This window comes from Chlamydomonas reinhardtii, chromosome 2, assembly GCF_000002595.2.
Source record: "Chlamydomonas reinhardtii strain CC-503 cw92 mt+ chromosome 2, whole genome shotgun sequence".
Taxonomy (NCBI): domain Eukaryota; kingdom Viridiplantae; phylum Chlorophyta; class Chlorophyceae; order Chlamydomonadales; family Chlamydomonadaceae; genus Chlamydomonas; species Chlamydomonas reinhardtii.
Genome location: NC_057005.1, coordinates 3861599 through 3874791, shown reverse-complemented (window position 1 = coordinate 3874791; position 13193 = coordinate 3861599). Strand labels below are relative to the sequence as shown.

Sequence of the window (13193 nt, the reverse complement as noted above, 5' to 3'; positions counted from 1 at the left end):
TGCAGTGCGCGACGACACGCGAGGGCTCACATGCGCCGCCCGCGACGGGCAACAGCGGCTTGCGCGCCGCACTGCTCCCGAGGCAGCCTGCGGCCCAGCTGCACCCAGCGTACAGAGGTGAGTGACGGCGTCGCGATGTGTGATGCAAAGCGGGGAGGATGCATTGCCCGCGGTCATCACATTCGCATTCACACTAGCAAGCAGTTCTCATCACATACCGTAGGCCAAGGAATCATCCGCCGGGAAGAGGCGTGTTTGAACATATCCCATGAGAACTTAGAGGGGAGGGGGGGCGAGGGGGAACGGGGGATTTGTGACAACCGTGGCCGGTAAGGACGGAAGTCCGGCGTCGACCGCGACCCACGGGACTCGGACTGGGGAGGGTACGAACGCGCTTTACCTTCCGGCGGCTACAATTGTATGCGATGCCAAGTAAGAGCCGGCCAGCCAGCGCTGCTGCTGCAGCCGCCTGCTGCAATCGCGCGGCCTCAAGCCGACGCGGGCGGCTCGATCGTCACCCCCCGGCCCGTTTCGCCCGCGCCCGCCGGATGCATCTAGGCGCCTGCGGATCCGCTGCCGCGCGAGCCTCTAAGCATGTGCAAGCCCTCAACACATACATCAATCGAACATCGTGTAGGCTTTAAGCCTCCTACCTTGATTGCCTCGAGTGCTGTTCCTCGCAGCGCCCTTACACATCCACTCAAGACCCCTTCTATCGCTCCCGCGCGCAGCCATGGAAACGCATGGCGCGGTCATGCATCGCCCCCATGCGTAAAAGCAATGCGACTTTGCGCGGATGGAACAGCAGCCACGTTACGAGGCAGTGGGCTCGCCGGAAGGCGCTGCGGGCCCGCTCGCGGCCGCGCTGATGCAGCCGCAAAGCCAGCAAGGCTATGCGCAGGAATTCCCACGGCCGAGCGCGATGCAGCAGTTCGAGGCAAGCCACGACGGTGCCTCGGCTTCGGGCGGCCGGCATGAGCCGGCAGAGCTCGCACCCTCCGCGGCGCCCGTGGCATTTTGGAAACCCCTCCCTGTCGCCGCTGCCGGCGGGGGCCCCGCCGCCGAGTCGGGCGCGCCGGAAGCGGCTGCCTTCGCGTTTGGCGCTCCTCAGCCGCCGCAGATCATGCCGGAAGCCGGGCATTCGATGCCTGTTGGCGCTGGTGGTGCCGCTGCTGAGGCGGCGGAGGCAAGGCAGCCGGGGGGCAGCAGTGCTGACGTGGCGTGGGGGCAGCAGCCGCAGGAGCAGCACCCTGCAGCAGCAGTGTGGCACCACCCGCAGGTACAGCCACACACACACCTTCCGCCGCCGCAGGAGCTTCCGCCGCAGCACCTTCCTCCGCCACAGCCGCAGCAGCAGCCTCCGACGCCGCAGCACCTGCAGCAGCAGCTGCTGCTCTACCCGCCGCAACATCAGCAGCAGCCCGCCGGTACCTCGGCGCCGGCCGTATTGGACGCCGGCGGGGCAGCAGCAACCGCAGGTGGCGCCGCCGCCAACGGTGGCGACGGATGCGCGATGTGGGTCGGCGGCGGCGGGACCATGCGCGGTGATACAGACTCAGTAGGCCCGGATGGCAGCGGCGGCGCGAGTGGTGCCGGCGCCGGAGCCGCCGCCGCCGCTGCCGCTGCCGCTGCTGTGGGGCTCGCCGCGGCTTCAGCCCTGCCGCAGCCGCTGCACGGGTACGCCTTCCCACCGCCGCCCTTCCCGGCGCCGTCTGTGCAGGGCTTGCCGCCGGCGCCCCCGTCACACGAGCAGCAGCAACAGGAACAGTTGCTGCAGCAGCACCACATGCAGCAACAGCAGATGTTGCAGCAGCACCAGTTGCAGCAACACCAATTGCAATTGCAACAACAGCAGATGTTGCAACAGCACGAGCACATGCAGCAACAGTTCCTGCAACAGCAGCAGCAAGAGCAGCAAGAGCAACAACAGCAGGTGGTGGCCATGTCGGGCTCACCGCCGCACATGCTGCTGTCGCCCTTTGTGCCGCTTTACGCACTGGGCACCGCAGGGGGCGGCGGCGGCGGCCCAACGCCGGCGCAGGCAGAGGCGCCCCTGGGCGGCTTGGAGCAGCCTAATAACCCGATGGAGATGCAGCAGCATCTGACGCTGCAGCACTGGGGCAGCGGTGCCGGGGCGGCGGCGGCATCAGCGCTGCCGCCGGCGGGCCCTGGCGGCGGCAGCTTTCACGGTGGCATCAGGTCTGCTCAGCAAATGCCCTGCTTCCCGTCGGCTGGAGACTTGCAGAACCAGCAACAGCAACAGTTGCAACACAACGCTCATCAGCAGCAACAGCAATGCCAGCAACAGCAATACCAACAACAGCAGGGCCAGCAGCAACAGCACCAGATTTTCCACCCGCAGCCGCACCTGGCGGCCGGCGGCGCCTCATCACTGCTGGTGTATCCGCAGACGCCAGCGGCAGCCGCCTCCGCAGCAGCCTCCGCAGACGCCTCCGCAGGAGCAGGAGCCGGGGGCTATTTGCCGCCGCCAGCACTGGCGCCGCCTGACTCCCAGCAGCTAATGCCGCCACAGCAGCAGCAACAGCAACAGCTGCTGCACGAGCAGCACGTGCGCATGTTGGCGGCGATGGCGCCGCCGCCGCCAGCTGCACGTGGTGATGCGGCGTCGCCGCCGCTGCCCATGCCCTCGATCTTCCCGCCCTCAGGCCTCACGCCGCCGCCGCCAGGCTCGTTCCATCAGCTACCTCCGCCGCTCTCGTCCCTGGGTCATCCGCAGCAGCTGCAGCCACAGTCACAGCTACAGCAGCTACAGCCGTCGGCGGCGGCCGCGGCGGGTGGGTTTGGCGTGGAGCGCTCCATCAGCCTGAGCGGCTACCTGCTGCTGCCCCAGCATTCGTCGCAGCAACAGGCGAAAATGCAGCAACAGCAGCAGCAGCAGGAGCAGCAGCAACAGGCGCAAATGCAGCAACAGCAGCAGATGCAGGTGCAACAAGCCCAGGTGCAGATGCAGATGCAGCAGGCTCAGGCGGCGCAGATGCAGATGCAACACCAACAGCAGCAGCAGGCGCAGCAGGCTGTTGCCGCGGCGGCGAGCGCTGCGGCCGCGGCGGCTGTCGACTACTTCTACAGCAACATGAACCACCAGCAACAGCAGCAGCTGCAGCAACAGCAGGACATGCTGCAACTGCAGGACATGCAGCAGCAGCCTTACTCCTACCTGCAGCCACCGACGGCAGTCGAGCCTGCTGCGCAAGACACCTCCGGCGTGTCGATGCCGCCGCCGCCGCCGCCGCAGATTCCGCAGCTGCCGTCCCTCAGCCTGCAGCCCTTCCAGCCGCCGCACCTGCCGCCACTGAAGGCAACGGGCCGGCGGCTGGATGCCGGTGGCGGCAGCGGCAGCAGTGCAGGAGGGGATCAGCAGCCGCAGCAGGAGGGGGAGGGGGAGGAGGGTATTGACACGGGGACACCGACGCTGGTGGCGAGGCGGGCGTCGCCCTTTGCGCTGCAGTCGCCGCCGCCGATGGCCCGTTGGCAGGCAGCCCACGGTGGCGGCGGCGGCGGCAGTGATGGCGGAGGCAATGGCGCTGCTCCCGTTGCAGGGGTTGCTGCTGGTGTGGGCGCATCAGGCACCGTGATTGTTGCACATGCCGGCGGTTTAGAGGAGCAAGGGCACCAGCACCAACAGCAGCTGATGCAGCAGCAATTCACGCAGGCGTATCCACAGCAGCAGCCGTCGCAGCAGCAAATTTTCGTGTCCTATGGTGGCAGTGGCGTGCTGCCGCCGCAGTTTCCCAGCGCCGGCAGCCTCGGTGACGTCAACGCTGCCGCCGCCGCTCCCACTACTGGCACCGCCGCCGCCACTCACCCCATGCCGCAGCAGTTCAGTGGGTACGTGCCAATGGCCATGCCGCCGCCGCCGCAGCAGCAGCAGCAGCAGCAAGTATCGATGGCGGCTGCGCAACCCCAACCTCCACCCCCTCTGCTGCCGCCGGCAGAAGCTAACCACTACAACCCGCCGCCGTACAATCAGCAACAGCTGCAGCAGGCGCCGCCAGCAGGCATGTACGACCAACACACCGCTCACCTTATGCTGTACGGCATGCAGCAGCAACTGCCCATACACGCCGCATCCGTACCGCTGCCGGCGGCGGAGCCGCGGCGGGCCGCGCTACTGCCGCCCGAGCAGCAGGCGCAGGCGCTGCTACAGCCGGCGCCGTCCGCGCCGCCAGTGCTGATCAGCTCAGACTACAGCACTGGGCAGGCGCTGCTACAGCCGTCGAGCGTAGGAGGTGGCGGCGGCGGCGGCGGTGGGGCCGGCGGCGGTGACGGGGGCATGTTCATTGGAACGGTTGGCCGGAGGGTGAGTTTGGCGGGCGGCGGCTACGTGCTGAGTCAGCACCCGGATGGCGGTGGCGGCGTTGGTGGCAGCGGCGGTGTTGGTGGCAGCGGCGGCGCCGGCGGCGCAGACGCCGGCAGCTTCGCTGCAGGGTCTGGAGCGGGCTACCTCGCGCCCCTGGCAGCGGCGGCTGTAGCACAGGTGGCGGTGGGTCCGTACGAGTACGGGCAGCATCAACATGTGTTCCAGCAGCAGCAGCAGCCGCAACAGCAACAGCCGCAGCAGGTGCTGTCGGCGTTTGCGCCGGCGTTGCATCCGAATGGGGGCGATGCCGGCTCATACTTGCACCAGCACCAGCAGGAGCCGCGTGTCGGCGGCGGCGGTGACGGCACGGCGGAAGCGACGCCGCCGCCGTCGGTTCTGCTGGGTGGCCCCGGCGGCAGTCCTCCGCGGCCCGCCAGCACGGCCCAGGCAGCCATGTCCTTCCTCATGCAGGTGCGTGCACAGCAGTGCGCAGTCCGTATTCTAGCTGTATTCGTAGAGAGTGCGTGTACAGCAAGTTCGTTCGTTTCAGCAGTCGCCCATCGTCTGGGCACTGCTGTGCGTGGTATGTTTGCGCTCTCGTTCACTCTCACACATCCTCAACACACCTCCCCACAACACATCCCAACCACACCTCCCCACAACAAATGATCAGGTTTTGGACGACGGCGGCGACACACGCATGACGGCGGAGGAGGTGCACGCGCTCATGCACCCGCAGCACACACCGCCGCCGCCTTCGTTGCAGCAGCAGCAGCTACAGCCGCAGCTACAGCCGCAGCTGGACATGGGCCGGACTGAGTCGCTGGAGACGACTGTCGCCACCTTGGGCGCGGCGGCGGCGGGAACCGCCCCCCGGGGTTCAGCGGGCACGGGGGCGGCGGTGGGGCTCGTGGCGGCGCCTGCTGGCGGGGGCAATGAGGGCGCGAGCGGGCCCCGTGGCGGCAGCGGCAGCGGCGGGGCTGGGGTTGGTGTGGGAGCGGGCGATGTGCCGTCGCCAGCAGATGGCGGTGGCACCGATGCGGGAGCGCAGCTGCAGCGCCTAGCGGTGCCGCGCATTGCGCTCGCGGTGGCAGAGAGGAGCGGCAGTAGCAGCATCGAGGGCGCGGCTGCGGCAGCAGCGGCGGCAGCTTACGCCCACACCCGCGCCGCCACGCCGGCGGTTCAGAGCTGGACCGACGCGGCGGCGGCGGCCGCGGCGGCGGACGGCGCCGTCCCGACTGCGGCCGTGCTGCAGCGGCAGCAGCAGCAGCAGCAAAGGCAAGAGACAGAGGCCCCGGCAGTAGCAGAGGTGGCGCCGCAGCCGTCGCTGCTACTGCCGCGGGCTGGGCTGCGCCCGCCCTCGCCGCCGCTGTCGCCCATCAGCATGCAGCTGGAGGGGGCGGGCAGCCTGCTACAGCCGCTGCTACTGCCGACGCCGCAGCGCCACCACAACCACCAGCATCCGGTGCTGCTGCAGCCGCCACAAGCCAATGCCGAGCTGGGCCAGGCGGCGGCGGCGGCGGCCGGCGCTGAGAACAGACGCGAGCAGCAGGGGGTGCTGGGCGGTGTACCGGCGGCATTATCAGCAGGCCTGACGCCGGCGGCGGCGCCGCTGCCTGCCCAAGCGACCGGCAGCAGTGGGCCTGGAGCAGAAGGCAGCGCAGCGGCTGCTGGTGAGGAGCTGCAGCGGCAGCAGCTGTGGAAGGCCAGCTGGCAGACGGCAGGCTACGACGCAGTCGGGCGCGATGTGGCCTCTCATGCTGCGTCGCTCGTTGGCAGCGCCGCGACGAACGTCGCGGCGGCGGCGGCCGGCGCCGGCGTGGCGCAGCCGGGTGCGCTCGGTGCAGCAGATGCTGAGCTAGGAGGGTTCGCCGCGGAAACCAAGTTGGAGCCGTCGCCGCAGCAGCAGCCGCAACTCACCTTACCCGCGCCCCCGCCGCCGCGTCCGTGGTCGGTGCTGCCAAGCCCCGCGCAGCAGCCACAGCCACAGCCGCAGCCGCAACCCGGACATGCCGCAGGCCCCACGGGGCTGCTGCCCGCGACTCCATCGGCGTGGCCGCTGCCGCCACTGCAGGTGCGGCGCCAGAAACAGCCGCCCCCGGGCCACTCGGCAGCAGCAGTTCCACCAGCAGCACCCGCGCCAGCAGCAGCAGGCGCCGGCGGCGGTGCGGGCGCAAGCGACGCGGCGGGCGGCGGCACGGCGTCGCCGCCGGCGCGCAAGCGGCAGCGCAGGTCGGCGCCGCAGCAGCCGGCCGGTGCTGCCGCTACATCTGCGGGGCCGGGCGGCAGTAGCCTGCTGGGCACAGGCCCGGCTGCCGCCGCCGCCGCCGCCGCCGCCGCCGCTGCTCCTCCTCGGAGTCCTGCCGCCGCCCGGCGCCGCCGCCAGCCTCGCGAACACGGCAATCCTGACCTGGCCCGTGATGGCGTCGGCGGCGGCGGCGGCGCTGGCGGCGGCACCAGCATCACGGCACAGCGCACGCCGCCGCCCCGCGCCGCCGGAGGCGGCGGCCGCGCAACCAACGCTCCCGGCGGTACCTCCGGTGGCGGCGCCGCCGCCGCCAGCGGCGCCATCAGCGCCGACGACGGCGACGGCGCCGTGGACGGCGACGGCTTCCACCCCCAGTGGCTGGTGGTGCTGACGACCGACCCGCGCTTCTTCCAGCCCTGCCCCAACCCCGGCTGCAACCCGGCACACCCCGGCAGCCGCGACGCGCTGATGACGTACCTGGACGTGACGGACCCGTACACCCCCGGCGTGTGCAGCTACTGCCGCCCAGGCCGGATGGCGGCGGGGCACAGGTGCGTTCACAAGGTTGTGTGTGTGCACGTGCGTGTGTTGGATAGAAAGACAAATTGCTTGTGTGTGTGCGTGCGTGCATGTGTGTGCGTGTGTATGCATGTGATTGCGCGCATACCCCCACGGAGGTCACCGAGGACTAGCCGCAGGCTAGCAGTCTGCTAGCTGCTAAGTGGCGTGGCGTTGCTCGGCGCCGGCCGACATGACCTGCCCGGCCCGGCCCCTCCCCCGCGCCGCCTACCTGTCTCTCACCGCACCTGCCTTGCCTACCCCGCCCGACGCAGGCTGCTGCAGGTGCGGCGCAGCACCTACCACGAGGTCGTGCAGGTGCGGCGGGATGGGGCAGAGGGGGTGCAGGGAGAGGGAGCTGTCGTGTGTGTCTGTGCAGGTGTGTGTGTGTGCGTGTGAGGGTGTACCTGTGTGTGTGCGTGCGCGCGTGTTGGGGATTTCAAAACGGTGTGGTACCGGGTTTGCTCGCTCACCTCACCTTCTGCCTGCTGCCTGCAACGTGTACACACACACACACACACACACACACACACATTCTCTCATTCTCACACATACGCACGACATAAAACCTCCTGCACAGCTGGCTGACGTGGACGAGCTGCTGGACCTGGAGGGGGTGCAGCTGTACACCATCAACCACGCCCGGGTAAGTGCTGGGCGCTGCGGCGCATCACGCATTATACATTCTGGAATATGAGTTCTCTCTTACGTTTCTTTGGGGTTTTGTTGCTTACTGCGGCTGCTGCAAACATACACGTGTCGGCGCCTCCCGAACCCCGCTGCGTTGCCTGTGGCTGCGCAGGTGGTGTTCCTGCGGCCTCGGCCTCAGGCGCGGGCGCCCAAGGGCGCAGCCATGCCCAGCAAGTGTGTGGTGGACGGGCGGCAGCTCATGGACGCAGGCGCCGACTACTGCAGCCTCAGGTGGGGGTTACAAACTTACTACATTCATGATTAGCTAAATAGGGGTGGGGGTGGGGCGCAAGGAGCGCAAGGAGCGCGAGAAGTGCGAGGAGGGCAAATGCCGGTAGGGCGGTGGGACTGCGGTTTGACGTGAGAACGGGGGTTAGCGTAAGCGGGTGCTTGTGGTGGGTGTGAGCCATGCGCTCCTTGGGGTGGATTAGGCTGGCAGCGTGATGCATGGGTCCCAGAGCTGGCAGCGGGATGCATGGGTCCCAGAGCGGTATCGCTGGTGGCGTGAGCCCGGCCGCACCTCCAGGCCACGCCTCCGGGCCCTGTTGGTATTTGTGTCGCCGGTTCAGGTCGGCGCATGCCACGCTACCCGGGTGCTGACCCGGCCGCCGCCGCCGCCGCCGCCGCCCCACCCCACAGGTGCAAGATGGAGCGCGACCCAGACCACGTGTTCAAGGACGCCGCCTGCCCCGCCGCCGCCGCCGTGCGGGCCCACATCGCCGCACGCGGCGCCGCCGGCGACGCGGCCGGTGCCGGCGGCGCAGCCGGCGCAGGCCCTGCTGGCGCCGCCGCCGCTACCAGCGCGCCGCTGCCAGCGCCATCAACTGCAGCGCTCCTAGGCTTCTCGCCGACGGCGGCTCTGGCGGGGGCGCGGTCGCCTGCAGCTGGCGGGGGCGCGGCAGCGGGTGCGGCGGCGAGTGCGGCGGCGCTTCCAGTGGTTCCCCTGTCAGGCCGGCCGACGCCCGCACACGCCCGCGGCGGTGCGCCGCGGGGGCCGTTCACCTATGAGGACTGGGTGGGCGGGGCGGGCGCAGCGGGGGCAGCGGCGGCGGCGGGCGCAGCGGTGATGTCAAAGGCTAGGGAGGTGGGAGGGGCGGCAGCGGGCGGCGGTGGCGGCGGTGGCGGTGGCGTTGGGGAGCAGGCGGTCGTGCTGGAGCAGGAGGAGCGGGCGCTAGGCCGTGCGAGCGGTAGTGGCGGCCGCACCGGCGGCGACCGGGGCGGGCAGTCGCCGGCAGCCAAGCGGCGGCGGGTGCCGCCAGTGGCGCCGGCTGCCTTGCCGCCGCCGCTGCACCCGCAGCAGCCGCTGGTTGTGGGACCTGAAGAAGCAGCGACGGCGCATGGGGCTGGGGCCGGGGTCATGCAACTGACTCCCATCCGCTCCCCCGGACCTCGTGCCTCGCGGCAGCAGCAACAGCAGCTGCTACAGCTGCAGCACCTGCGGCTGCAGCAACAGGTGGCGGCGGCGGCGGCAGGCAGCAGCGGCGGTGTCAGCGGCAGCGGTGACGATATTGCAGCTGCTGCGGCCCTGCGCACGCCCACGCCGCCGCCGCCGCGCTCCGAGCAAAGCCTGCACCTACTGCCAGACACGCATCCCCCGCCGCCGCCGCGGCCAGGCCTATTACACGTAGTTCCAGCGCGCTCGCCGGCACACTCACCTCGCTCTCACCTATCCGGCGGCCAAGGTAACGAGGTGCCACAGCTCTTCCAAGCCCCATCTCCGCAGCCGCCGCCGCTGCTGCGCCCGCACATGCCGTCGCCGCTTCGCGGCACGCCGCCGCCGTCGCCGAAGAGGTCGCCGTCGCAGCCAGCGGCGCAGCCAGTCCACGTGACCCCATACGGAACAACGGGTGGCGGTACGGCGGCGGGCGTTTTTGGAGAAGATGTCCGCACCAGCGGTGGCAGTGGCGGCGGCGTTGTCGGCGCCAAGACCATGTCGACCACCGGCGACAGCCACGGCGGCGGCGGCGGCGCGGGCATGATGGCCGCGGCCGCGGCCGCCACACCGGCCCTGAGCACAGGCGCAGACAGCCTTGCAGGCCGCGGCTGGGAGCAAGGAGGCGGTGACGGCGACAGCCTCGGCGGCGGCGGCGACATTGTCGGGCAGCCAGACGAGCAGGGCGCCGCGGCGACGGGCCTGGCGGCGCGTGCGCAGCTGGCAGCCGCCTCTGGAGCGACAGGAGCGGCCGTGGGCGGGGAGGAGGTTGGGCCCGAGGTTGGGCCCGAGGGAGAGGGCGAGCGCGAGGGTGAGGGGGAAGCGGTCCCGCCGGCGCACATGCTTGTGGGCCACACAGAGGAAGACCGGCGCGCGACGTCGCTGTCCGCTTCACCACCAACCACCGCGTCTGGCGGCGCCGCCGCCGGCACGCCACCCGACACCGCGACGGCGGCGGCTGCGACAAGCACAGCAGCAGCAGCGACGGCGGCCGCCGCCGCCGCGGCGGCGGCTGCGCTGAGCAGCAGCGGCGGCGTGGGCGGCTACGGCAGTGACGGGGTGGAGGGCCCGCGGCGGCGGCATCACGGCATTGCGCGAGGCGGGCCGCCGCCGCAGCTGCGGCCTGCGCTGCTGAAACGCTCCAGCCCGCAGCAGCAGCAGCAGCAGCAGCGACAGGTCCCTCCTGAGCTGGCTCCCCTGCCGCTGCCGCCGTCGCCACCGTCGCCGGCCACAGCCCTGCGCCACGCGCACTTCGGCCCCGCACCCGCATCTGCCCCAGGCGGTGTTAGCGCGCTACCAGTTGCTGACGACCCTGCCGTCAAGTCGGCGGCGGCAACGCTGACGGCCCGCCATGCCGAACCGGGCCAGCCGTTGACGCCAGTCGAGGGAACGCCGCCGCCCTCTCCTCTTGCGGCGGTACCGCCCGCGTCTAGCTACACCGGTGGCGGCGGCGACGGCGGCATAACGGGAGCGGTAGCGGCGCTGCTTGACTCCGGGCGGCAGGAGAGCGTCAACCTAGGCGGCGGCGGTGGCGCTGCGGGCGGCGACTCTGGCTGGCGGGAGGAGTCTGGCAGCGCGCCGACGGAGGAGGATGCAGATGGCGCGCATACGTCCCTCACCGCCACTGCCACGCCCACTGCCAGTCAGGGCAATGCCGCCGATGCTGATGCCATGGATGCCGACGCAGCGGCGCCGTCACAAGACGGCCTCATTGTGATGGCGGCGTTGCCGCCGCTGACGGCGGCGGCGGCGGCGGCGCCACCGCCGGGGCAGGCGCCGTCCCCCTACGCCTCACCTCGCAGTGCAACCGGCGCCGGCGGCGGTCGAGTACTTCGGCACGGCAGCCTGAGCAGCGGCAGCGTTGGCAGCTGGGCCGCCGGCATGGGCCCAGGGGGCGGCGGCGGCGGTGGCGGCGGCGCCACCGGCAGCCGCGGCCTGCCGCCGCTACCCGGTCTGGAGGCGGACTTCAGCACGGGCTGGGGCGCGCTGATGCGGCCGCACCTGGCCGGCATGATGGCGACGCCGGCGGCCAGCGAGGCAGCAGACGGCGCGCAGCTGGCGGCCGCCGACACCGCGGCAGCGGCAACGGGGCCCGCAGCGGAGGCGGCGCCCCAGCAGCAGCAGCAGCAGGCCGGCGTCTCGGGCGGAGCTCCGCCATCACTGGTACCGTCACCTGCGCGGTCGCAGCCGCTGCTGCAGGTCCCATTGCCGCTATTGCCGCCGCCGCACCCAGAGCTGCTGCAGCCCCAGCCCGCGCACCGCAGCGCCGCCGCCACGCCGCCGCCAGCGGGGCTCCCGCCCCTCCAGCTGCCGCCGCGGAGCCCCGGCCGCAGCCCCGCGCTCAGCCCCGGTCGCAGCCCCGCCCGCAGCCCGGGCCGCGGCAATGGCGGCGGCGGCGGCAATGGCGGCGGCGGTAGCCGCACCTCCCGCGGTAGCTACAGCCACGCCCACAGCGGCCTCAGTCACATGGATAGCGGCGACACGGCTGGCGGTGCAGGCGGCTACAGCCCGGGCCTGGGCCAGGGCCAGGGACCGCACACACCGCCTGGTGCAGGTGGAGGTGGTGGTGCAGGTGGTGGTGGTGGTGGTGGTGGTGGTGGTGGAGGTGGTGGTGGCAGCGGGCCTCCCTCTCCCCACCAGCAGCTGCTGCTGATGCAGCTGCACCCGCACCACCACAAGCGCAAGGGCGCGCCGCACCGCAGCGCGCTGGAGTGATGGGCGGGGGCCCGCGCGCCGCAAGAGAGGGCGTTGCATGGTGTTGTAGGCAGCGGCGGTGGACAGCTCTGGTTTCAGGCGAGGCGCGTAAGCTCCGCGGCAGCACGCGTGCGTGCCACATCTGCAATGGCGTGAGGCGTGGGCAGCGGGAAGTGTGAATCGGATGGGTGGCGCCGTGCCACAAACCACTAGCCACTAGGACAGGGAAGCCAGTTGCTAAAGGCTGCTAAGGTGTTCTCAACCCTTTACCGATCGACGTAAATACAGATACATATATTGCTGGGCTGCTGCGCGCCGGGTGAGAAACCACACAGGCGGCCTTGCGTGGGGTTGGGATGAGGGGGCCGAGGGGGATGTGGCGGCAGGGTCGTGGATACCGTACTGATGCGGAGCGGATGCCGGCTCGCCGAGCCGCATGGCTGTGCCGTAGGCACAGGAGGATGAGGATCGCTGGACTGAAATACATATTGTTGCCAGAACTGGTTGATTAACTGGAGCGGTTGATGCTACGGTACGCAGATGGGTGCTGGCGTAGTGGTAGTGGTGTGTGGGTGTCGGGCGGATGGTGGCTGGGGGGATGCGCGGCCACGGGTGCCGCACTGGCGCGCGGTCGCAAGGGGGGGGGAGACCACCATGCCCCATGAGAGGCCTCAGCGGCCACGGCCCAACGATGGGAGGGGAAAGGCAAGGGGAAGCTGGGGGAAGCTGGAAGAAGCTGCAGGCGTGCCGGCAGGCGGGGTCGGTTGTGGAGCCACGGCGTGGGGGTACGCTCCGGTAGGAAGGCTGGAGGGGGGCCTGTAGCCTAGAGAGTAGGCGCCCCGAGAGGGGCTCTCACAGAGCCGAATGGTGCGCCCGGATGCATCTGTGCGTGTGTGCTCCGCCCGTCTTCCCCACAGCTAATTGTGCAGGACGCGCTTGTAAGGGTAAACCACAGGTCGGGTACTTAATGGTTTACCTATGGCAGCTCGGATGGTTCCCTTCATCGCCCATATCAGTGTTGGGGCTGGCGATGGAGGGGGGATGGCTGTCGCCGCTTTTCTTCAATCTGCTGCGTGGCTGCAGCAGATGCACCCCTGGCCATAAGAGTTGTCGAGCGTCGAAGGAAAGCGGATAAAGCCAGGGGTTTGCACTTTTGCAGTGCGCCACAGCTTGCATTCTTGTATATAAGCAGCTATGCAGGGAGGCGGAGTCACAGGCAGGGAGCGCGAGCCGGAGTGTGCATCGGACAC

The 13193-nt window shown here is 70.3% G+C and overlaps 1 protein-coding gene across 1 annotated transcript; it reads left to right on the top strand.

The window, feature by feature from the left end:
* The first annotated feature begins 628 nt into the window (after positions 1-628).
* Positions 629-12897, top strand: CHLRE_02g095950v5 (uncharacterized protein). Its single transcript, XM_043059630.1, has 6 exons — positions 629-4792; positions 4995-7120; positions 7403-7445; positions 7708-7773; positions 7930-8048; positions 8457-12897. The coding sequence occupies exons 1-6, from the start codon at positions 797-799 to the stop codon at positions 11962-11964; spliced, it is 9858 nt and encodes a 3285-aa protein (XP_042927264.1). The 5' UTR covers positions 629-796; the 3' UTR covers positions 11965-12897.
* The last annotated feature ends 296 nt before the right edge of the window (positions 12898-13193 follow it).

Bases quoted from the DNA above. Each gene is read 5' to 3' on its own strand.
- CHLRE_02g095950v5 (XM_043059630.1), top strand. From the start codon at position 797: ATGGAACAGCAGCCACGTTACGAGGCAGTGGGCTCGCCGGAAGGCGCT. The intron at 7,774-7,929 runs GTAAGTGCTGGG...GTGGCTGCGCAG, and splicing joins ACACCATCAACCACGCCCGG to GTGGTGTTCCTGCGGCCTCG. The intron at 8,049-8,456 runs GTGGGGGTTACA...CCCACCCCACAG, and splicing joins GCCGACTACTGCAGCCTCAG to GTGCAAGATGGAGCGCGACC.